Below are 18,735 nucleotides of genomic sequence, written 5' to 3' on the forward strand. Positions count from 1 at the left end.
ACTCCACTCCACCTCTACAACACGCACGAATGCCTCAGCAAAACTAGCATGCATCTGCGCATGCACCAGTGACTGCTCCTTCACTCCGACGCAGAGAGGAGAGAGCAGTGCAGGCGGCCAGCTGGCTGTCCAGCATCCACTTGCAGGGTGACAGACATGCTGACGTGCAGTTGCACTGTGCGGTGTTCTTTTAAAATATATCACAATTTTTAATTATGATGCATGTGTATGAGGATCAGTACAGGGCCTTTTCCTCTACCAGGCTATAATCTAGTTGGGATTATTTGTACTTTGTTCACTCTTGTGCCCCTAGGATATAGCATACAACATAGGAAAATATAAATACTCAAATATATCAATTTGATTGCATGCCTCCTGGGCGTGTGACCATGGGCTTGGCTCCTTTCAAATCCCTCCACTGCTGAATATCCATTGACACTAGGTTTCTCATGATACCTAGAGAAGGAATTACGACCCTTATTTTCACAGATAAGAAAATTAGTTATCTTGAGTAAATATGAGATTAAACTCTTCCTATTTAAAATGGTATTCTGCCTGCTCAGCACGCACAGATACATACTTTTCAAAAGTTGTAGGCCCTAATTATTGGAGAGAAAGCAGTTGTGGATGTTTGACCCTGGTCCTCAGGTTTAGACCCAGCAACAACCAACGAGGGCGGCTAACCAATTTCTAAAGAATGCTTTAACTATTTATTTATTTTTTTTGTAACAGGTGAATAGACAAAATAATTCAGAATTGACCAATATTATACCATGGTTTATATCTTTGATCCAGAATACCTATCCAACCAGTACATCCACTGGCCATTGGTAATTAGAATCTATCAAGGGTTCAGGAAGACAGGAGATTACAATCCAGGGTACACGAAACAGGTTTCAGGAACTAAGGTATACAAAGACTACGACTCGGAGATAAGACACTGAGCCACTGGAAAAGCCAGGGATAAGCCAGAGGACAAAAGGGTCAGGGCGTGAAGGTCGCAGAGGTCAGGACTGACTGGGGCCCGCAGCAGGCTGGATGACTCTGCCAACAGGCCTGGACAATCCGAGTTTGACCAACGCAATCTGCCAGATTCAGGGGAATGCGAGATCAAATTATGGAAGTAAATATTCCCTCACATTCCCTGGTTTAGGGGCAAAACATCAGAGTCTGTCAGAATATCTGTTTTTTCTTCTCTTCGTCACAAATCTCACAGGAACTCAGATTCATTTTGAAAACAACATGAGCACGTTGATTGATTCAGGAATATTTCACACTGATCTCACTGATCTGTGGAATTTCTAAATAGCTTGAATGGACACATTTTTGCACAACGCTATGTGTCTTTCCAGGCTAAGCGAGGATCAAGGGGTCCAGCAAGGGACAGTCACATGGATCTGCTTTGAGGTGCAGTGGGCGTGGGAGGCAGCATGGATGGAAGCAGCAACCAGTGCTCAGTGCTTTGGGGCATGAACTTGGTCTTGTTCTGAGGACCTCACTTAAAAATAAAAGACCAAAAAGTCAGTGAACCCAATACAATTAAGTATGCTAAATAGTTTTGCCCAGAAGTAGCTTAACAATGTTATACAAACTTCATAACACAGGTTGGCAAAATCATTCTCCAATCCAGACAGGGAGAGTGTCTCAAGTAAAGAATGAGGTAGTGAACCATCACCCAAGTTTGGGTAGCCTGGATGCCCCCTCAGAGCTAGCTCATGCAAGAGGCACATGTGTATTACAGGTGGACCCCTGGCAGGACTATTGGCAGAAGCGTTAGCAGGCTCTTCCCCTGGGAAAAAGGCCTGGCACCTGCCTCTTTACAAGGGAAACTCTTAGTCCTGCAAGATTCCTTACTCTGAGCTGAATTGTGGCTGCCTCAGATCAATTAAGTTGAAGTCCTAACCCCTTGGACCTCAGAATGAGTCTATTTGAAGGTAGTGCCTTTGAAAAGGTAATTAAGATAAAATGAGTTTGATAGGGTGGGTCCTAATATAATCTGATGTCTGTCTTTTTAAAAAGGACACACGGATGCCAAAGGCAGGTGCACACAGAGAAAAAGGCGGGGACACAGGTGGAGGGCAGAGACGTGGAAAGCTAAGGCAAAAGGCCCAGGGGAAACCATCTTGGGCTTACAGCTTTTAGAACTGTGAGAAAGTAAACATCTCCTGTTTAAGCCACTACTCTGTGGTATTTGTTATGGCAGCCCTAGTAAACTAGGGCTACTAGTTAATCAGTCTACTATATACGATGCAGGGAGAGTACTTTGAAAAATTTTATTTCCTTATATAAGACCAAGGGGTAGTTTAATTAGAATATCAGCTTTGGGTGTTGATGGTGGGGCTTGCGCTCTCTCCTTGAGGTCTTTGGGGGAGTTTAAATCCCCTTTGCTGGTTTACAAGACCAGAGTAATGAAGTATACTATAGAGACTCTTCATTTTAAGAATCGGTTTTCTATAATGCTGGCAAGGGGTATAAGAATTAAAATAATTGAAAAATATAGAATTGAGGCCAGTTGGCCAATGATAACATAGGGATGTTCTAAGGGTTGGCCTCCAATTCATGTGAGTGTGATGAGGTCTGCAACTAGGAGTCAGAATATGCATTGGCTGAGGGAACGGAATGTTATACTTCGTTGTTTTGAGGTGTGGAGTAAGGGAACTAGGGCGAGGATTAGAATCGATAATACTAGTGCTAGGACGCCTCCCAATTTATTGGGGATAGATCGTAGGATAGCGTAGGCGAATAGGAAGTATCATTCTGGTTTAATGTGGGGAGGGGTGTTTAATGGATTAGCAGGGGTGTAGTTATCTGGGTCTCCTAATATGTCTGGGGCAAATAGTACCAGTGCCAGTAGTGCAGTTAGTATTAGTAGAAACCCTAGGATGTCTTTGATTGTATAATAGGGGTGAAAGGGGATTATATCTGCATTTGAGGGAATGCCTGTTGGGTTATTCGATCCTGTCTCATGGAGGAATAGAAGGTGCACTATGACTAGGGCTGCAATAATAAATGGTAGGAGGAAATGGAAGGTGAAGAATCGGGTTAGAGTGGCCTTATCTACAGAGAAACCCCCTCAGATTCATTCAACCAGGTTTGTTCCGATGTAGGGGATAGCGGAGAGAAGATTTGTGATAACTGTGGCTCCTCAGAAAGATATTTGGCCTCATGGTAGGACGTATCCTATAAAAGCGGTGGCTATGACTGCAAATAGTAGAAGGATTCCTACATTTCAAGTTTCTGTGAAAGTATAAGATCCATAATAGAGACCTTGACCTACGTGGAGATATAGGCAGATAAAGAATATAGAGGCACCATTGGCATGGAGGTAGCGGAGGAGTCAACCATAATTTACATCTCGGCAGATATGTGTTACAGAATTGAATGCTGTGGCGGTATCAGAGGTGTAGTGTATTGCAAGGAATAGGCCTGTTAGGATTTGTACTGCTAAACAAATACCTAGGATGGAGCCAAAATTTCATCAAGAGGAAATGCTTGATGGCGCGGGTAAGTCAACGAACGAGTCGTTAATGATTTTAAATAGTGGGTGGGATTTACGGATGTTGGTCATTATTCTTATAGTTGAAATACAACGGTGATTTTTCATGTCATAAGTCATGGATAGAGACCATGTAGGAATTATGATGACATATATTGCGTTTATCTTAAGTATTATTTTTGTGGTTGGTTTTGTAGGGTTTTCTTCTAAGCCCTCACCAATTTATGGAGGATTAGGGTTGATTGTGAGTGGAGGGGTGGGTTGTGGTATTGTGATTAGTTTTGATGGGCCATTTTTAGGTCTTATGGTATTTTTGATTTATTTAGGAGGGATGTTGGTGGTTTTGGGTTATACCACGGCTATAGCTTACCCCTACTATGCTTACCCCTAATTAATCAATTCAGTGACAATACCCTAAACTTATCCCTAATATTCTTCTCCGACTCCCTATCGATACCCCTTCTTCTCTTGACAACATGACTCCTACCCTTAATAATTATTGCCAGCCAATTCCACTTAACAAAGGAATCCCCAACACGCAAGAAATTATATGTTACGATACTTATTCTATTACAAACATTCTTAATCATAACCTTCACTGCCACAGAACTAATTTTATTCTACATTTTATTTGAAGCCACCCTAGTGCCTACCCTCATTATCATCACCCGCTGAGGTGGACAAGCAGAACGCCTTAATGCCGGACTCTATTTTCTATTTTACACCCTAGTAGGATCCCTTCCATTATTAGTGGCACTCACATGTATCCAAAACACTACAGGGTCATTAAACTTTCTACTGTTACAATACTGAACTAACCCCCTACAGAACTCCTGAACCAACTCCCTTTTATGACTGGCCTGCATACTAGCATTCATAGTAAAAATACCCCTTTATGGACTTCACCTCTGACTCCCAAAAGCACACGTAGAAGCCCCCATTGCCGGATCCATAGTTCTTGCCGCCGTACTATTGAAATTAGGAGGTTATGGGATACTCCGAATTACAACTCTCCTCAACCCGCTTACAAGCAACATAGCATACCCGTTCATAATACTCTCACTCTGGGGTATAATTATAACAAGCTCGATCTGCTTACGTCACTCAATATGTTTTTGAAAGAAAAATCCTTGATAATATATGGAATCACAGTGGCAAACTACACTACCTGTACATTATGCTAATCCAAATCTCAATATTTTCTTGACCCTGAAAGAAATAATAGGGGATTCAGAAAGAACACAACTACCTCTCAGATGTTTTACTGTGGTTTCAAAATATAAAAGCACAACCACTTATCTACATTTCATGGCATTTAGTAGTTGATGGGATGCACTATGTATATTCTTACAACACCTTTGCCTCCCGTCCTCTTTCCACCTCACTGCCTTGCATACTTTGTACTCCCTTCTGGACACTGAGCTCCTCACAGCCAGCAGCCATCTGCTACATTTTGTTCATGGTAGGGTCTACTCAGCTCCATTTGTGAAGCAAGATTTGTTGCTTAACATTCTACTCATTTAAAAAAGTTATTTGGCTCTGAATTTCTCATTTTCACCTTTATAGTAAGAGCAATGTTTAAATACTGACCAGAAAGAGCTGTTACTTGTTCGAGGCTCTCTACCACAAAGAAACAATAGGGAAACCTCTCAGACCAGGAAGCACTGGGAATAGCAGCCACTTATGACCTGGAGTGGACTGTCCACTGGGTGTTGTGGTCCTGCTCACAACCTTGTGTCCACTGAGTCAGGCATCTTAGATATTGATTTAAGCCATTCTCCTCATCCACTCATCCATGGGTCTCTAACTCTCAAATGGCCCTGGAGTATCAACCTTCAGGACTAATACTTCTTTTCTGACTCCCATTTTCCTTGTTACTTTCTCTGCCCTTCTCTGCAATATGTAAAAAAGAAAAAAAAAAACAGTGCCATTCTTTCTTAGTCAGTGACATGAGAAACATTTGACCTTCCCTTCTTGGTAGGAGAGGTCCCACAATCCACACCTGCACGGACAGCGGGCACCTGTGATCCAGAGATGCTTCGGACTTTTGCTCCATCTGAGAATTGCTCACCTTCTGGGATAATAAGAGCTACACTGTTTTGAGCTCTTACTATATGCAACATGCTATGTACTTTTAATATAGATCATTTAGTCCTCACACTGGTCCCGGTCATTCTTTCACAACAGGAGCTGCATTTTTCCCTTTCATTGTCTTTACGGGTATCTTTTTAGGTATCTGGTATACCTTTATCTTCTAGAATTCCTTTGTCTTCCATCTCTGCCTGTCAAAATCCTAACCCAACATTAGCAAATCTTTCTGAATGCCAGACCAGCAAGCCCAGACTCCATCTGAAAATGATCTTTCTCTGATTTGAAATCTCAAATAACATTTTAACTTTTTTATTCTACTTCTCACAAAAACTTTATACAAATATTCTCTCTACTATTAGATAGGTAATAGAATCACATAAAATGGAAGAGACGATTGGGTCACAGTAACTTATCTAGCACCACCTACCTAAAAAGTGTCAAGGCAAGGCCATGACCTGAAGCTCAGGATTCTGCCTACAGAGTAAGCACCCTTAATCATCATGCTCACTGCCTAACCCATCTCCCCAACTAGGTCAAGATGGCATTACTACTCTAGTCTAAAGACTGCTAATTCTACAAAGGGAAGTAGAAAATGCAAGAACAATTGGAATTCAAGATGAGTTTAGATTATGCCACATTAAGGTAGAGATGCTAGCCAATCAGAAATGCCCAGAACCCTTGGAAACAGGGAACTGAAGTTTAAGTAAGGTACGGGAGATATTAAGGAAGGCTACATACACTGGAGTATAAGCAAAGGTAATAAATATATAGATAATATTTGTATAAAATTTTTGTGAAAAGTAGAATAAAAGAGTTAAAATGTTCTTTGAGATTTCAAAAAAGAGAAATATCATTTTCAGATGGAGTCTGGGGCTTGCGGGTCTGGCATTCAGAAAGACTTGCTAATGTCGGGCTAGGATTTTGACAGGCAGAGATGGAAGACAAAGGAATTCTAGAAGATAAAGGTATACCAGATACCCAAAAAGAGACCCGTAAAGTCAATGAAAGGGAAAAATGCAACTCTTGTTGTGAAAGAATGACCAGGACACCAATGTGCTCAAATTTTGGGTGTATGTGGAGGTTCTAATAATAGAATAGGATGGAAATGGAGGAACCTATTTCTGATTATGTCAAATTGACAACAAAATAAATGGTCAAATTGCTCTATTTAGTCAAGTCAGCTCATGTCCATGACTAAGCTTTTGATTAAGCTAATTATTCATTGAGTCAATGAACTCTAATAATTAGTTCAATTTAAAAATATTCCCCCCCAAAATTAATAATAATAACACCTGGTAATCGCAATTGCTTGCTTTTGAGCACCTAACACCTTAAAGCCTTACACCCTTGAGAATCCGCAGAGGCCCTGGAGATGATGCAGTACGTCACTCCGTCTGATGTTTCAGCAGTGAACACACACGTCTGAGGGGTTTTGAAATTACAACTTTCATTTTGTGTCAAGGACTTCAAATGTCATTTTTTAATGTAAATGCTAATGAATGAGAAGTATTTCAGAACTACAGGGAAAAGCTGTACTGGCTTACTTTATTTAATTTGAAAATTGGAAAACCGTTTCATTCTTTGTGAAGAAGAAAAAATACCTTTGAAATGCTCAAAGGATGATAATCATCCCACCCTTCCCCCCACTTCGATATATTTTGACAATTAAAAATGTCTTCTTGGACACTGGTAATATGATATAGAATAAAGCTCCAATAATTTTCATAGCAGTTATATTCAGCAGCATATACATGCCTCTATACAAATCAGGTATCAATATTATTTATGAATAATTCCATAATTCTAAAAAGCTTATTTTTCCTCAATAGATGATTCAAATACAATAAACAAAACAAAACAAAGCCATCTGGATTCTCCAAGTGAGACGGAAATAAAACTCCCAAACAAAGAACAGGCTGAAAGAACACTACCTGATCTAGGAGTTTTGCCAAACTTTTACTTTAATGAACTTTATGCAGAGATACAAGAAGGACATCATGCTGGAAACGTGCAAATCAACTCAGCATTCTTGGCAGGAGTACATTTTAGCCTACAGCACAAAAAGAGTTAATCTGAAATGCAAACTAGCATTGCATTAAATCTGCTTTGTTTGCCATTCAAGGGGCTTAGTTTTAATGGCAAAGGCAATACTGAAACTGGCTGAGTACTTAAACTTTAGGATGGAAGTAAATGAGGCTGCTCTAGGGGTCTTCTAAGATAAAAAAAATATTCTGGGAGGAGTTATTGCATTTCAGATTTTCTTATCCAGAACAATTCTCCATTTGCCTGACATTTTCAGGTAATGGTGCCACAAAATTAAATATGGCCTTACCCTCTTCTGATAGCAACCCCCCCCTCAACAAAACAAAGTATGTCTTCTTTACATGTTATAGTTAATGTGCTTTCATTATGCTTAATGTACTTTTAATAGTCTCCTATGGCAAGATGGTGATATTAAATGTGGGAATAAAATATCCATGATACAACCTTGAATTTGCTAGAGCGCCTTTTATCTGAGGGCTCAAAACACTTCACACACATTCTCATTCAGGATCTCCTTGAGGTGTACTAGGAACCTTCTATGGTTGAGGACACTGGGTATAGAAAGACTGAGGGAATTGAGGCCACTGCCCTAGCTCACACGTAGCACAACCTGCAAGTTTCCCAAGCAGGAGTGAATGTTCTTTCCCTCCAGGCTCTACTGGATTCCTGTGACCAACAATTGACTGCACGTTTTCTAGACTTTTCCTTCACGGGATTATCACCCTTACCTGGACACCGTCAGAAGCAGGGATGTAACTTGCCCTTTTAAATGTGTCTGTCACATTTCTGAGGATTTCCACGGACATCAGAAGATCTCCTGCATAGAAATTTTTCCTCTGAGTTAAATCCAACAGTGTCTTGGTCACCTGGGACATTCCATCGCCTGCCAACATTCGCTGCCCCTTAGCAAGGTGTTCTTTAATCTGGATGGTCAAAAAAAAAAAAAAAAAAGAACAGAATAAACATCAGAATCTTCATTACTTTTTCCCTATATATCTTCATCAAAGAAATGTATGTATGATTGAAGAGTTAACTTTAAAAAAGCTTTGCAACACTTGGGAAAATTTCAAACTTGTAAATTGTGTGTATCACACACTCAGACATAAAACTAAACATATCCAGCATAAAACTAACGAGTGTTTATAATACTTCGGCTGGCTTCACAGACTTGCCTTTATCTCATTCCCAGAACACAAAATCAACACAATGGAGAAACTATGTATTAACCTAGGTTTTTAAACTGAAGCAAAAATAAAAAATACCCTTGCAGGTATTAAACATGGAGATTGTTTGTTAAGGTGCGTTCAGAGATGAAAGATGATAAATACTTTAAAACTTCCATTTTTATTAACAAACCAAGTTTAATAATTTTTTGCCTTACCTCTTAAAATAAATACATTTTTCTTAAGCAGCAAAACTGTCACAAGGACATTTTAACTTTAGAAAATATCTCTAATTTTATAGAGTTACACTATGATGTGACTGAAAACTAGATTACTTTACTTTAAAAAGAAATAAACTAATAACAATAAAAATGAGACAACCAAAAAAATAAAACACCTCTTAGCTAGATCTTCAGCAGCAGAATAAACTATTAAGATGCAAAGTTTAAATTAGTTTAATGGCCAGAGAAAAATGTCTTCAATTTTTATGTTTGCTTATCTCACAGTTCAAGGAAAGAAAAGCACTTTATAGTATAAAAAAATGGTAAAGTCAGAGAGGGCAAAGTGATAGTGAGTATCCATTATACTTTTCTCTGTTTACTGAATGGTTAATCCTTATCATCCCACTTCTAAAATTTGTGTTAAAATCAACTTACCCAAAGCTCATGAAATAATTAAGAATGAGCACCCCAGAGAAATATTGAAATAGAAAGGGTCATGTGTAATAATTGTAACGATCAAGTTTCTGTTAAGAACTGTGCTAACAAATCCTGTAGAATACACTAATCAATCTGAACTAATCTAAAAAGTTAGGGGTTTTTGAAAAAAATTTTTAAAAATAATTTGCTACTTCAGATATTTTATTTTTGTTTAGTCTCTAAAAATATTTTGGTAAAGTAAAAATCTTCAGATACACTCTATTTCCATTATTATGCTAAAAGTTAGGCAGTTCAGTTCTTCCCACTTTCTTCGTTCACTTCTCTCCTGTCCCTCCTCAGTGGCAGCCATCAACTATGGGCGAAAGCCCAAAGCATTGGGATAGGATTGGTATGGCATTAGTGATCAGCCCTTGCTGCTTTTCTAAATTATTGATGAATATTTGCAATTTTCAGTTCAGGTCTTGGGTTCCATAACTTCCTGTGTTTACACTGGCTATCCCACCCACTCCCTTATATAATTTCATGTTTATGCACCACTCACACTTAGTATCAGTTCTTCTAAATATTTAAACAGTTAGTCACCCCTTCTCTGTGCTTTCTCTTCCCTTACCCATACATCACTGCGGCACACTGAATTATAATCATTTGCTCATATGTCTTTCTGCCCCAGCAGTCCTTCTGAATCTGAGGGTAGGTTCCCTGCCTTATTCACACAGCTTTAGAATATGGTACAGTGAAAATTTGCTAGTTATTACATTTTTATGTCTTAACTATACCTTTTTGATATAATACCATGGGTGGTCTTTGGAGCCAATAATGCTCAGGATTTTATTTAAACTTTGCAATTTATCATTAATTAATTAAATCCATAGGAGACTCAGTTACTATGTCTTCTCTAAGATTTAAAAAATATGCCTATCTAGTTAAAACATTAAAAAATTATCATTATTATCATTATCACTTAGAGAGAGAGAGAGACAGGCAGGGACAGACAACCAGGAAGGGAGAGAGATGAGAAGCATCAACTTGTAGTTGTGTCACTTTAGGTGTTGATTGATTGCTTCTCATATGTGCCTGGACTGGGGGACCAAGCCAAGCCAGTGACCTTTTGCTCAAGCCAGTGACCTTGGGCTTCATAATAGTGACCTTTGGGCTCAAGTCAGTGGAACCTGGGATCACGTTGATGATCTTGCACTCAAGCCAGCGACTCTATGCTTAAGCTGATGACCCCACACTCAAGCCAACAAGCCCACACTCAAGCTGGTGATCTCAGGGTTTTGAATCAGTGGCCTCAGCATTCCAAATTGACATTCTATCCACTGTATCATTTGGAGGTCCTATAGAAATCCACATTTTTTTGTCTCTTCCTCAGAAGGGTCTTATCCAATTTGGTACCATTGTCATTGATCTTACCTCCTTCATTGTGTTCAAACTTACCAGTTATTGTGCCATTTATTTCTTGGCTTATTTGTTTGTTTGTTTTGCATCCTCCCCCCTACCATTAGAATATAAGCCTTGTAAAGAAAGAGAGTTTGTATATACTGTTTACTCTTATATTCCCGGCACCTAGAGGATTTAGTCAATATACTAAACAACTTAAATTAATGAATGAATGAGTCAATTTCCCTCAACGCTCACATTAGGTCATAAGATTAAGTTAGGTACATTTGAAAGCTGCCTTAACTTGCTCATCAACATAGGCCAGTAGCAAACACTGGTATCAAATATGATGAAAAATACCTGGCTTAGAGACAGTAAAGCTTCTGGGCTTGAAAATATCTGGTTCAGTACTTGGATTGTGAAGAAAGTTTTAAAGTGAAATAAAGTTAGCCTGACCTGTGGTGGCACAGTAGATAAAGCATCAACCTGGAATGCTGAGTTCACCAGTTTGAAACCCCAGGCTTGCCCGGTCAAGACACATACGAGAAGCAACGAGTTGATGCTTCCCGTTCCTCCCCCACCTTCTCGCTCTCTCTCTCTCCTCTCCCTAAACTCAATAAATAAAATCCTTAAAAACAAAACACTAACTTTAAAAAAAAAAAAAAAAAAGTAAAATGAAGTTAACAGGGGCTAACCTAAAAATATGTCATAAAACACAGTGTTCAGTTTTGTGCTGGCAGTGCAGATCCCAGCTGTGGTACTCAAAGCCACAGAGGACTTAAATGGTCCTCCATTAGGAAGAGAACACAGCAATGGCTGCCAAGGTAAACATCCTCTGACTACTTCCAGCCAGCTCTGCATCTATTTGGCAATGCATATGCATGCCTGTGAGGGATCTAATTTTCTCAGATCTGACGTCTCCTTCCTTCCAAACAAAAGCATCATCACATTAAGTTGAATCTTGATGAATAAAACATTTAGACATGTTTTCTCTTTGTAATAAAAATAGTACGGAAGGCATTGACAGGTTCAGCTAATCAGAGATAGGAAAGCCAGTCTTTCACGTCTGGGTCAACATCAAGTGTGGCCCAAGTCAGCAGTAAATTAACATCATTGCCATCTGACAGCTGCTCAGCAGGCTTTATGTGGAATGAGTTGTTCTCACTTTAGCTCTTTGCAAACAGGTGCCCAATTCACAACTTCAGTTCTCACAAATGGCATTAATTAGCATCTTCCCTGGCATTGTTGGTGGAAAGTACCCAGAACAAATACCTTGAAATAGCTGTACACACTGGTATAGACTATTGGTAGCAACTACAAAGTGCATCAAGAACCCTTCCATAAGATAGATATCCATCCAGAACATATTTAGTTGATTAACGATTCCAGTTTCTTGATTCTGCTTCCACAATACAAGTGTACTGTAAAAGGTTCTTTCCTTACCATGTGCCCACTTTTTCCTAGAATGACCAATCTGTGTTTATCTGCAGGTCTCTTGTTTTCTTTTCTGGGTCAGGAAGTAGAATTTAGATAGGGTTTGTTCAACTTACTTTGCCTCTATTTCAAATTGTACTTTATTTGCATTCTATCTCTCCTCATTTGTTTCTATCTGTATAATTTAACTCTATGATTATTTCTATGATTTGAACCTCTTCCAATCTTTTCTTCTATAATCCTTCCCTGTCTCAAAAATATGGCCTTACTTAAATAATAACTTTTCAGCCTGACCTGTGGTGGCGCAGTGGATAAAGTGTTGACCTGGAACACTGAGGTCACCAGTTCAAAACCCTGGGCTTGCCTGGTCAAGGTATATATGGGAGTTGATGCTTCCTGCTCCTCCCCCCTTTCTCTCTCTCTCTCTCTCTCTCTCTCTCTCATTCTAACTCTCTCCCCTCTCTAAAATGAATAAATAAAAATTTTTAAAAATCTTTAAAAAATAACTTTTCATATTGCTATTTTCTTTCAAATATTGTCTTATTTGTGATTGTCTTCAAAATAAAAGAAACATCAAGTCTGGTTTGAACCCAACAACTATTTTAGCTGCAGATTAAACTCAGAAGTTATCTTCTAATCATTCTTTCTGGGAATCTTAGTAGTATAACATGTTTATAGAGCAAATCAAGTCTTCAATCTGGATTTAAATTGTGGTTCTACTACTTATGACATAGGACCACTAGACACATTATTTGCCTCTTTCCTAGAATCATTTGATCTATTTGTAAAAGAAAGAAAATGTCATCACATGATGGATATAAATGTGTTACTAAAAAGTTAAAAGTTGCCCTGGCCAGTTGGCTCAGCGGTAGAGCGTCGGCCTGGCGTGCGGGGGACCCGGGTTCGATTCTCGGCCAGGGCACATAGGAGAAGCGCCCCTTTGCTTCTCCACACCCCCCTCCTTCCTCTCTGTCTCTCTCTTCCCCTCCCGCAGCCAAGGCTCCATTGGAGCAAAGATGGCCCGGGCGCTGAGGATGGCTCCTTGGCCTCTGCCCCAGGCGCTAGAGTGGCTCTGGTCGCGGCAGAGCGATGCCCCGGAGGGGCAGAGCATCGCCCCCTGGTGGGCAGAGCATCGCCCCTGGTGGGCATGCCGGGTGGATCCTGGTCGGGCGCATGCGGGAGTCTGTCTGACTGTCTCTCCCTGTTTCCAGCTTCAGAAAAAAAATACAAAAAATAAATAAATAAATAAATAAATAAATAAAAAGTTAAAAGTGGACATTCCATGACTGTTTCCCTTCTTCTCTTCCTATCTGTAATTTCTAACTCCTTTGAATACTAGCTATGCAATGCTTTTCATATTCATCCATTTTGCCTATGGGCAAAAGATAGATCCTGATGCAGATCTTCACCACCTCTCATTACTCTCAATCCAGCAGCGTCCTAACTGATCGTACTGAGTCCTCTGCCATGCTAAACTGTCCTATCTTTCACATCTCTGAACACGTCATTTCTCTGCTAGTAAATCAATCAATAAATAAATATACACCTATTTTCACGTTAAATCAAATACACTCTCCACTGTTTGATTTATAGATCATCCAAATATCATCTTAATCTCTAATTCCAAACTTGTACCTATCTTATTTTACCCACCCTAACACTATTCTCCCATGATTTCTATCCAGTTAGTGATCATTTCAGTCTTATCTTACAGCTTTACTTCTATTGATATTTAGTAATTTAACCCACCTTGCTTTTGAATTTCTCAAATTAGTATTTTCTATATAATTACTGATTTTTACTCTGGTAGTACTTTTTAATCAATTTATTCCTATTACTTCTTAACAATTTTTCTTAAATTCTTTTCTACTTTCAGTGTATTGTCTTTTTTTTCCAAATCTTTTAGTAATTATTTTAATAAAGGTCTGTGAATGGTAACTCTTTCAAATCTTTGACTCACTTTTTTATTTTTTAAGGTGTACTTACTTTCAATTGACTTTTTAGATAGGAATGTTTTTATTTTCCCTTTAGCATTTTCATGATGTGATTTTAGTACCTCTTTTGTTACAACTGCAAAGTCTCCTAACAAACAGCTGATCTATTTTGTAGATTATCAGTCTTTTCTTTGTGGTAGCTTTTAAGATTTTTCTTTGTGTCTTTAGTATAATGCAGATTAAGTTTATGTAGATTTGTTTTTATGTATGAAACAATTTCTTTTCTTTCCTTCTTTTATTTTTTTTTCTTTTTAGGAAATTAAATTTAACTGGGTAACATTGATCAATAAGCATGTAAAGATTTCAGATAAACATCTCTACAGCATTTGAACTGTTGGTTGTGTTATACATCCAATACCCAAAGTCAAATCACTCTATGTCACCACATACTTGTCCCTCTCTTTCCACCATAACCCTCTCTTCCCGGTAAACACTTTACTTTTGTCTATGTCCAAGAGTGTCAGTTTTCTATCTCTGAATATCTTATCTGTGTTCAACTTTTTAAAAATTTTATACACAAATTCAGAGAATATTTCCTCTCCCTGAATCTCTTTGTGGTGCATTTCTGGAATATATTTACTTTTTTAAAAAATTTTTATTTATTGGTTTCAGAGAGAGAAGAAGGGAAGAGAGAGAGAAAAAGAAGAGAGAGAGAAAGAGAAGAGAGAGAGAGAAAGGGAAGAAAGAGAGAGAAAGAAAGAGAGGGAGAGAAAGAGAGAGAGAGAGAGAGGAATATTACTCTGTTCCTGTATGTGTCCTACCAGGGATCAAACTGCAACTTCTAGGATCAGGCTGACACTCTTATCAACTGAGCTATCTGGCCAAGGCAGGTGGAGTACATTTCTATTATATCATATACATTTCTATTAAAAGTGTACTAAATTTTTTATTCTATTCTTCATTTTAAGTTCTCTTTTATATTTTTTATTTCTTTACCCATCTATTCTGGCTTCTGAGTGATTTTTTCCAGCCCTGACTTCCGAATTGAATAATATTTTGTTCAGTTGTGTTGAATTAGATATTTACTTTATGCATTAACTTCAATAACAATATTTTCCACTTATAGGACTTCCATTCAGGCCCTGGCTGGTAGGCTTAGTGGTAGAGCATTGGCTTGGTGTGTGAGAGTACCAGGTTCAATTCCCAGTCAAAGCACATATAAGAAGTAACCATCTGCTTCTCCTACCCTCCGCTTTCCCTTTTTCTCTCTTTCTCTCTCTCTTCTTCCACAGCCATGGCTCGAATGGTTCAAGCGAGTTGGCTCTGGGTGCTAAGGATGGCTCTATGGCCTGTCTCAGGCACTAAAATGGCTCAGTTGCTGAGCAACAAAGTAGTAGCCCCAGAGGGGCTTCATGGGTGGACCCCAGTCTAGGCACATGCGGGAGTCAGTCTCACTCTCTCCTTGCCTCTCACTTAATAATAATAATAATAATAATAATAAAGTTCTAGTCAATCTTTTTCATGTTCTCCCATTCCTTAACTATGCTTTCTCTTATTTCTGAAACTATTTAAAACAAATTTTATGGTTCATTTCATACTTTTTAAAAATTATTTTTACTTGTTGCATTTCTAGTTCTTCTGGTTTTGGCATGTGAAGATTCTCCCTCATGGTATCTGTAGTCATTGTGAACTTATATTCAATAGGATGTATTTATCTCTTGGAGACCCCAAGTGGCTGGTGTGTGAAAGAGTTGCTAGAGACCAGTTTTGTGTGCCTTTTCCTGAGAGCGGGCAGTGACTCAGGCAGTTCAATAACATTGGAGCATTTTTATGCTAATTTTCATATTAATTCCTTCTCTTTACAGCTCAGACTAGGAGTTTACATTTCTGAAAGGTGATTTTTTTTTGCTTCCTACAAAAGTCTTATATAAACTGTAAATTTCTTAGATATATTCTAGACTTGCAGGGTTTTTCTAGTCCATGATGCCAGAGCAGCCAAGAGAGTGCTGGACCGCTGCAGAGAGATTGAATGGACAGCATTACTGCTCTTGTCTGCGGGGTCCTGTCAGCATCCCAGAGGCTTTAGAATCTCAGCCTCCACTGCCTAGGACTCACATGTAGCCGGAAATATTCACAGGCTGCTGATCCATCGCTTTCCCCTATAGCTCTGACTTTGCTTTCTTTTCTCTTCATTTGCTCTTCATTTCTTTTCTCTTCTCTGTTTTTCCTTCAAGCTTAGATGTAATATAACATTTGAAAATATATTCTTGCTATGGTTTATGCAAAAGTCAGTATGGTCTGTGAAGTGTCCGTTTGATCCAGCCAACTGTTCCACTACTGATGTAGGTTCTCCATCCTAACCTGACCAAACTAATCACATTTTCCTGCCTTTGCTCCTGTTCTATAACTTTAAATGTTCTCCCCAGATCCTTTTAAGTTATTTTTTGTTTCTCCTTCTCGAATTCTTTTTAAATAACTGAAAATCACAATACAATCTCTACTTACAAACTTCATAGAAGTAAATATTGCTTTCTTATATGTATATTTCAATTTTTAAAAACTTATTCATTGATTTTAGAGAGGAAGGATTGGAAAGAGAAAGAAAGAGAGAGACATCAATTTGTTCTACTTTTTTATGCATCCATTGGCTGATTCTTGTATGTGCTCTAATCAAGAATTGAACTTTTAATCCTGGTATATTGGGATGGCACTCTAAACAACTGAGCTGCCCAGCCAGCACTTATATCCTATTATTATGTTTGTGTTCTTATCTTATCCATTCTACTAGATCTTAAACTCCTAAAGGTCCTGTAGTTTCTTATTTATCTTTGTTTCTCCTGTAATTTCTAGCCTATTTTATGACACACAATGATATCTTCTCAAAGTGCTTGCTAAATTAAACTAAAATTACAGATGAATTTTTTCCTTCTGTAATTATAATCTTCAAAAGTTGAGAAGTTAAAGCACAGCCGTCCATGATTATTCAAAACAAAGATACATGTAATAACTGGAGAACTTTTACATTTCCTGACAAAATTGCATTTTAAAAGATGCCCTATTAATATAAGTAGGCAAATGATTCAGAACTTTTAAACACCTACAGTTATAGTTATATAATTGCTACCTTTAAAAATAATAACAATTACAACAATGACATAGTATTTATCAAGGGCTTATTATATGGTAATCATAGGACTAAGTGCTTTACATGAGTCACCTCATTTGAGTTTAAAACACTCATTGGAGGTATCATAATTACCCCCATTTTGCAGATGAAGAAGTGGAGACTTAGTGCAGTGAACTGCATTCTCCATAATTGTACAGCTCCTAAATTACACCTAGATTTGAGCTCAAGTGTTTTGATTCCAGAATCATTGCTTTAAATCACCACCTGCCTAAATCAGGTTCTATATAGTGCTTTTGTTAGAAACTATCAAGATGCTGTAATATTAAAAAATAATTTTCAACCACATTTGTTTAAAAAAAACCATCAATCTTTTCCATATGAAGAAAGAAAATGAGAAGCAAGAGACTTAAAGCAACTTGCCAGACTGCCCAGGTATTGCCAATTATTTGAGTAGTGGTCATTATTTTGGAACACAATGTGTATATGTTCCTAAAGCCATTTACAAATATCTATATAAAAATTTTTGTAGGTACTTTTCTTTAAGTAGACAGAAAAAATAACCCAGGATACATAAAGGATTCTACTTCCCTTGGATTATATTTTATAATTCTCTTAATTTAGTCACTGAAATAGCTCAGAAAGGTTTAATAATTTAACTATTTTCTTTAAAATTATAATTGTCAGTGATTGTATCTGCTCACATTGCAATACTCAGTGAGCATTTCTGCTCCAGAGGACAAGTCTTAAAAGCTTCTGTGTCCTTTACATTTAATACTGTTGACAAGATCACCAGTGAAAGAAGAAACTGACATCTAAAAATTGTTGCTTGTTATAGGTCTGGATTAGGCCTTCTTGGTCTTTATATAGAGAGCTACAGTGAGGATCGTGGTTTATAGAGTAGGTCTGTTTATAGAGTAGGCCTGTCTCTAGTTACCATGACCTGTATTGTGTGAATCCTAAAAAAGGTTTATCGTAGTCACTCTGTGCAAATGACACAGTTTGAACAGCATATATTTATATATTATTTTCAGCATCAACTCCTACAGTCCATCTGTAAGGTACATTAAAGGCTCTCAAAGCTGCTGGTGGCTTTAATTAAAAGATAATTATACAATACACTTCTTTTCAGAAAGCAATAATCTGGAGCAAACATCTTTTGCTCCAGTCCAAAACTCTGTCATTTTCTAAGACCAAAGTCATTCACTAGTTGATGATATTAAATTATTTACAGATCTATCTGGTGTCTTCAGGAAGATATCATTCTGTATGTAAAAACAGAAGTATGTCCTTTGAACTGATATATATACATGGTTCTTAATTTTTCCTATATTTAATATACAGAGCTATTTTAATCTCAGAGCTGTTCTAGACTAAGAGTTCAAGTTTGAGAGACAATTCTTGTCTAGAG

At 38.1% G+C, this 18,735-nt stretch overlaps 1 protein-coding gene across 3 annotated transcripts in view; it reads right to left on the bottom strand.

Annotated features, from left to right (window-relative positions):
* ADGRB3 (adhesion G protein-coupled receptor B3) overlaps positions 1–18,735 on the bottom strand; it is a 796,575-nt gene that overhangs the window by 404,622 nt on the left and 373,218 nt on the right. For all 3 annotated transcript variants that reach the window (XM_066359103.1, XM_066359102.1, XM_066359101.1), the window contains one exon: positions 8,359–8,553. In XM_066359103.1, the coding sequence (XP_066215200.1) occupies positions 8,359–8,553 (195 nt within the window). The remainder of the gene's footprint in view (positions 1–8,358; positions 8,554–18,735) is intronic.

The sequence above is a fragment of the Saccopteryx leptura genome, chromosome 1, assembly GCF_036850995.1.
Source record: "Saccopteryx leptura isolate mSacLep1 chromosome 1, mSacLep1_pri_phased_curated, whole genome shotgun sequence".
Classification (NCBI taxonomy): Eukaryota; Metazoa; Chordata; class Mammalia; order Chiroptera; family Emballonuridae; genus Saccopteryx; species Saccopteryx leptura.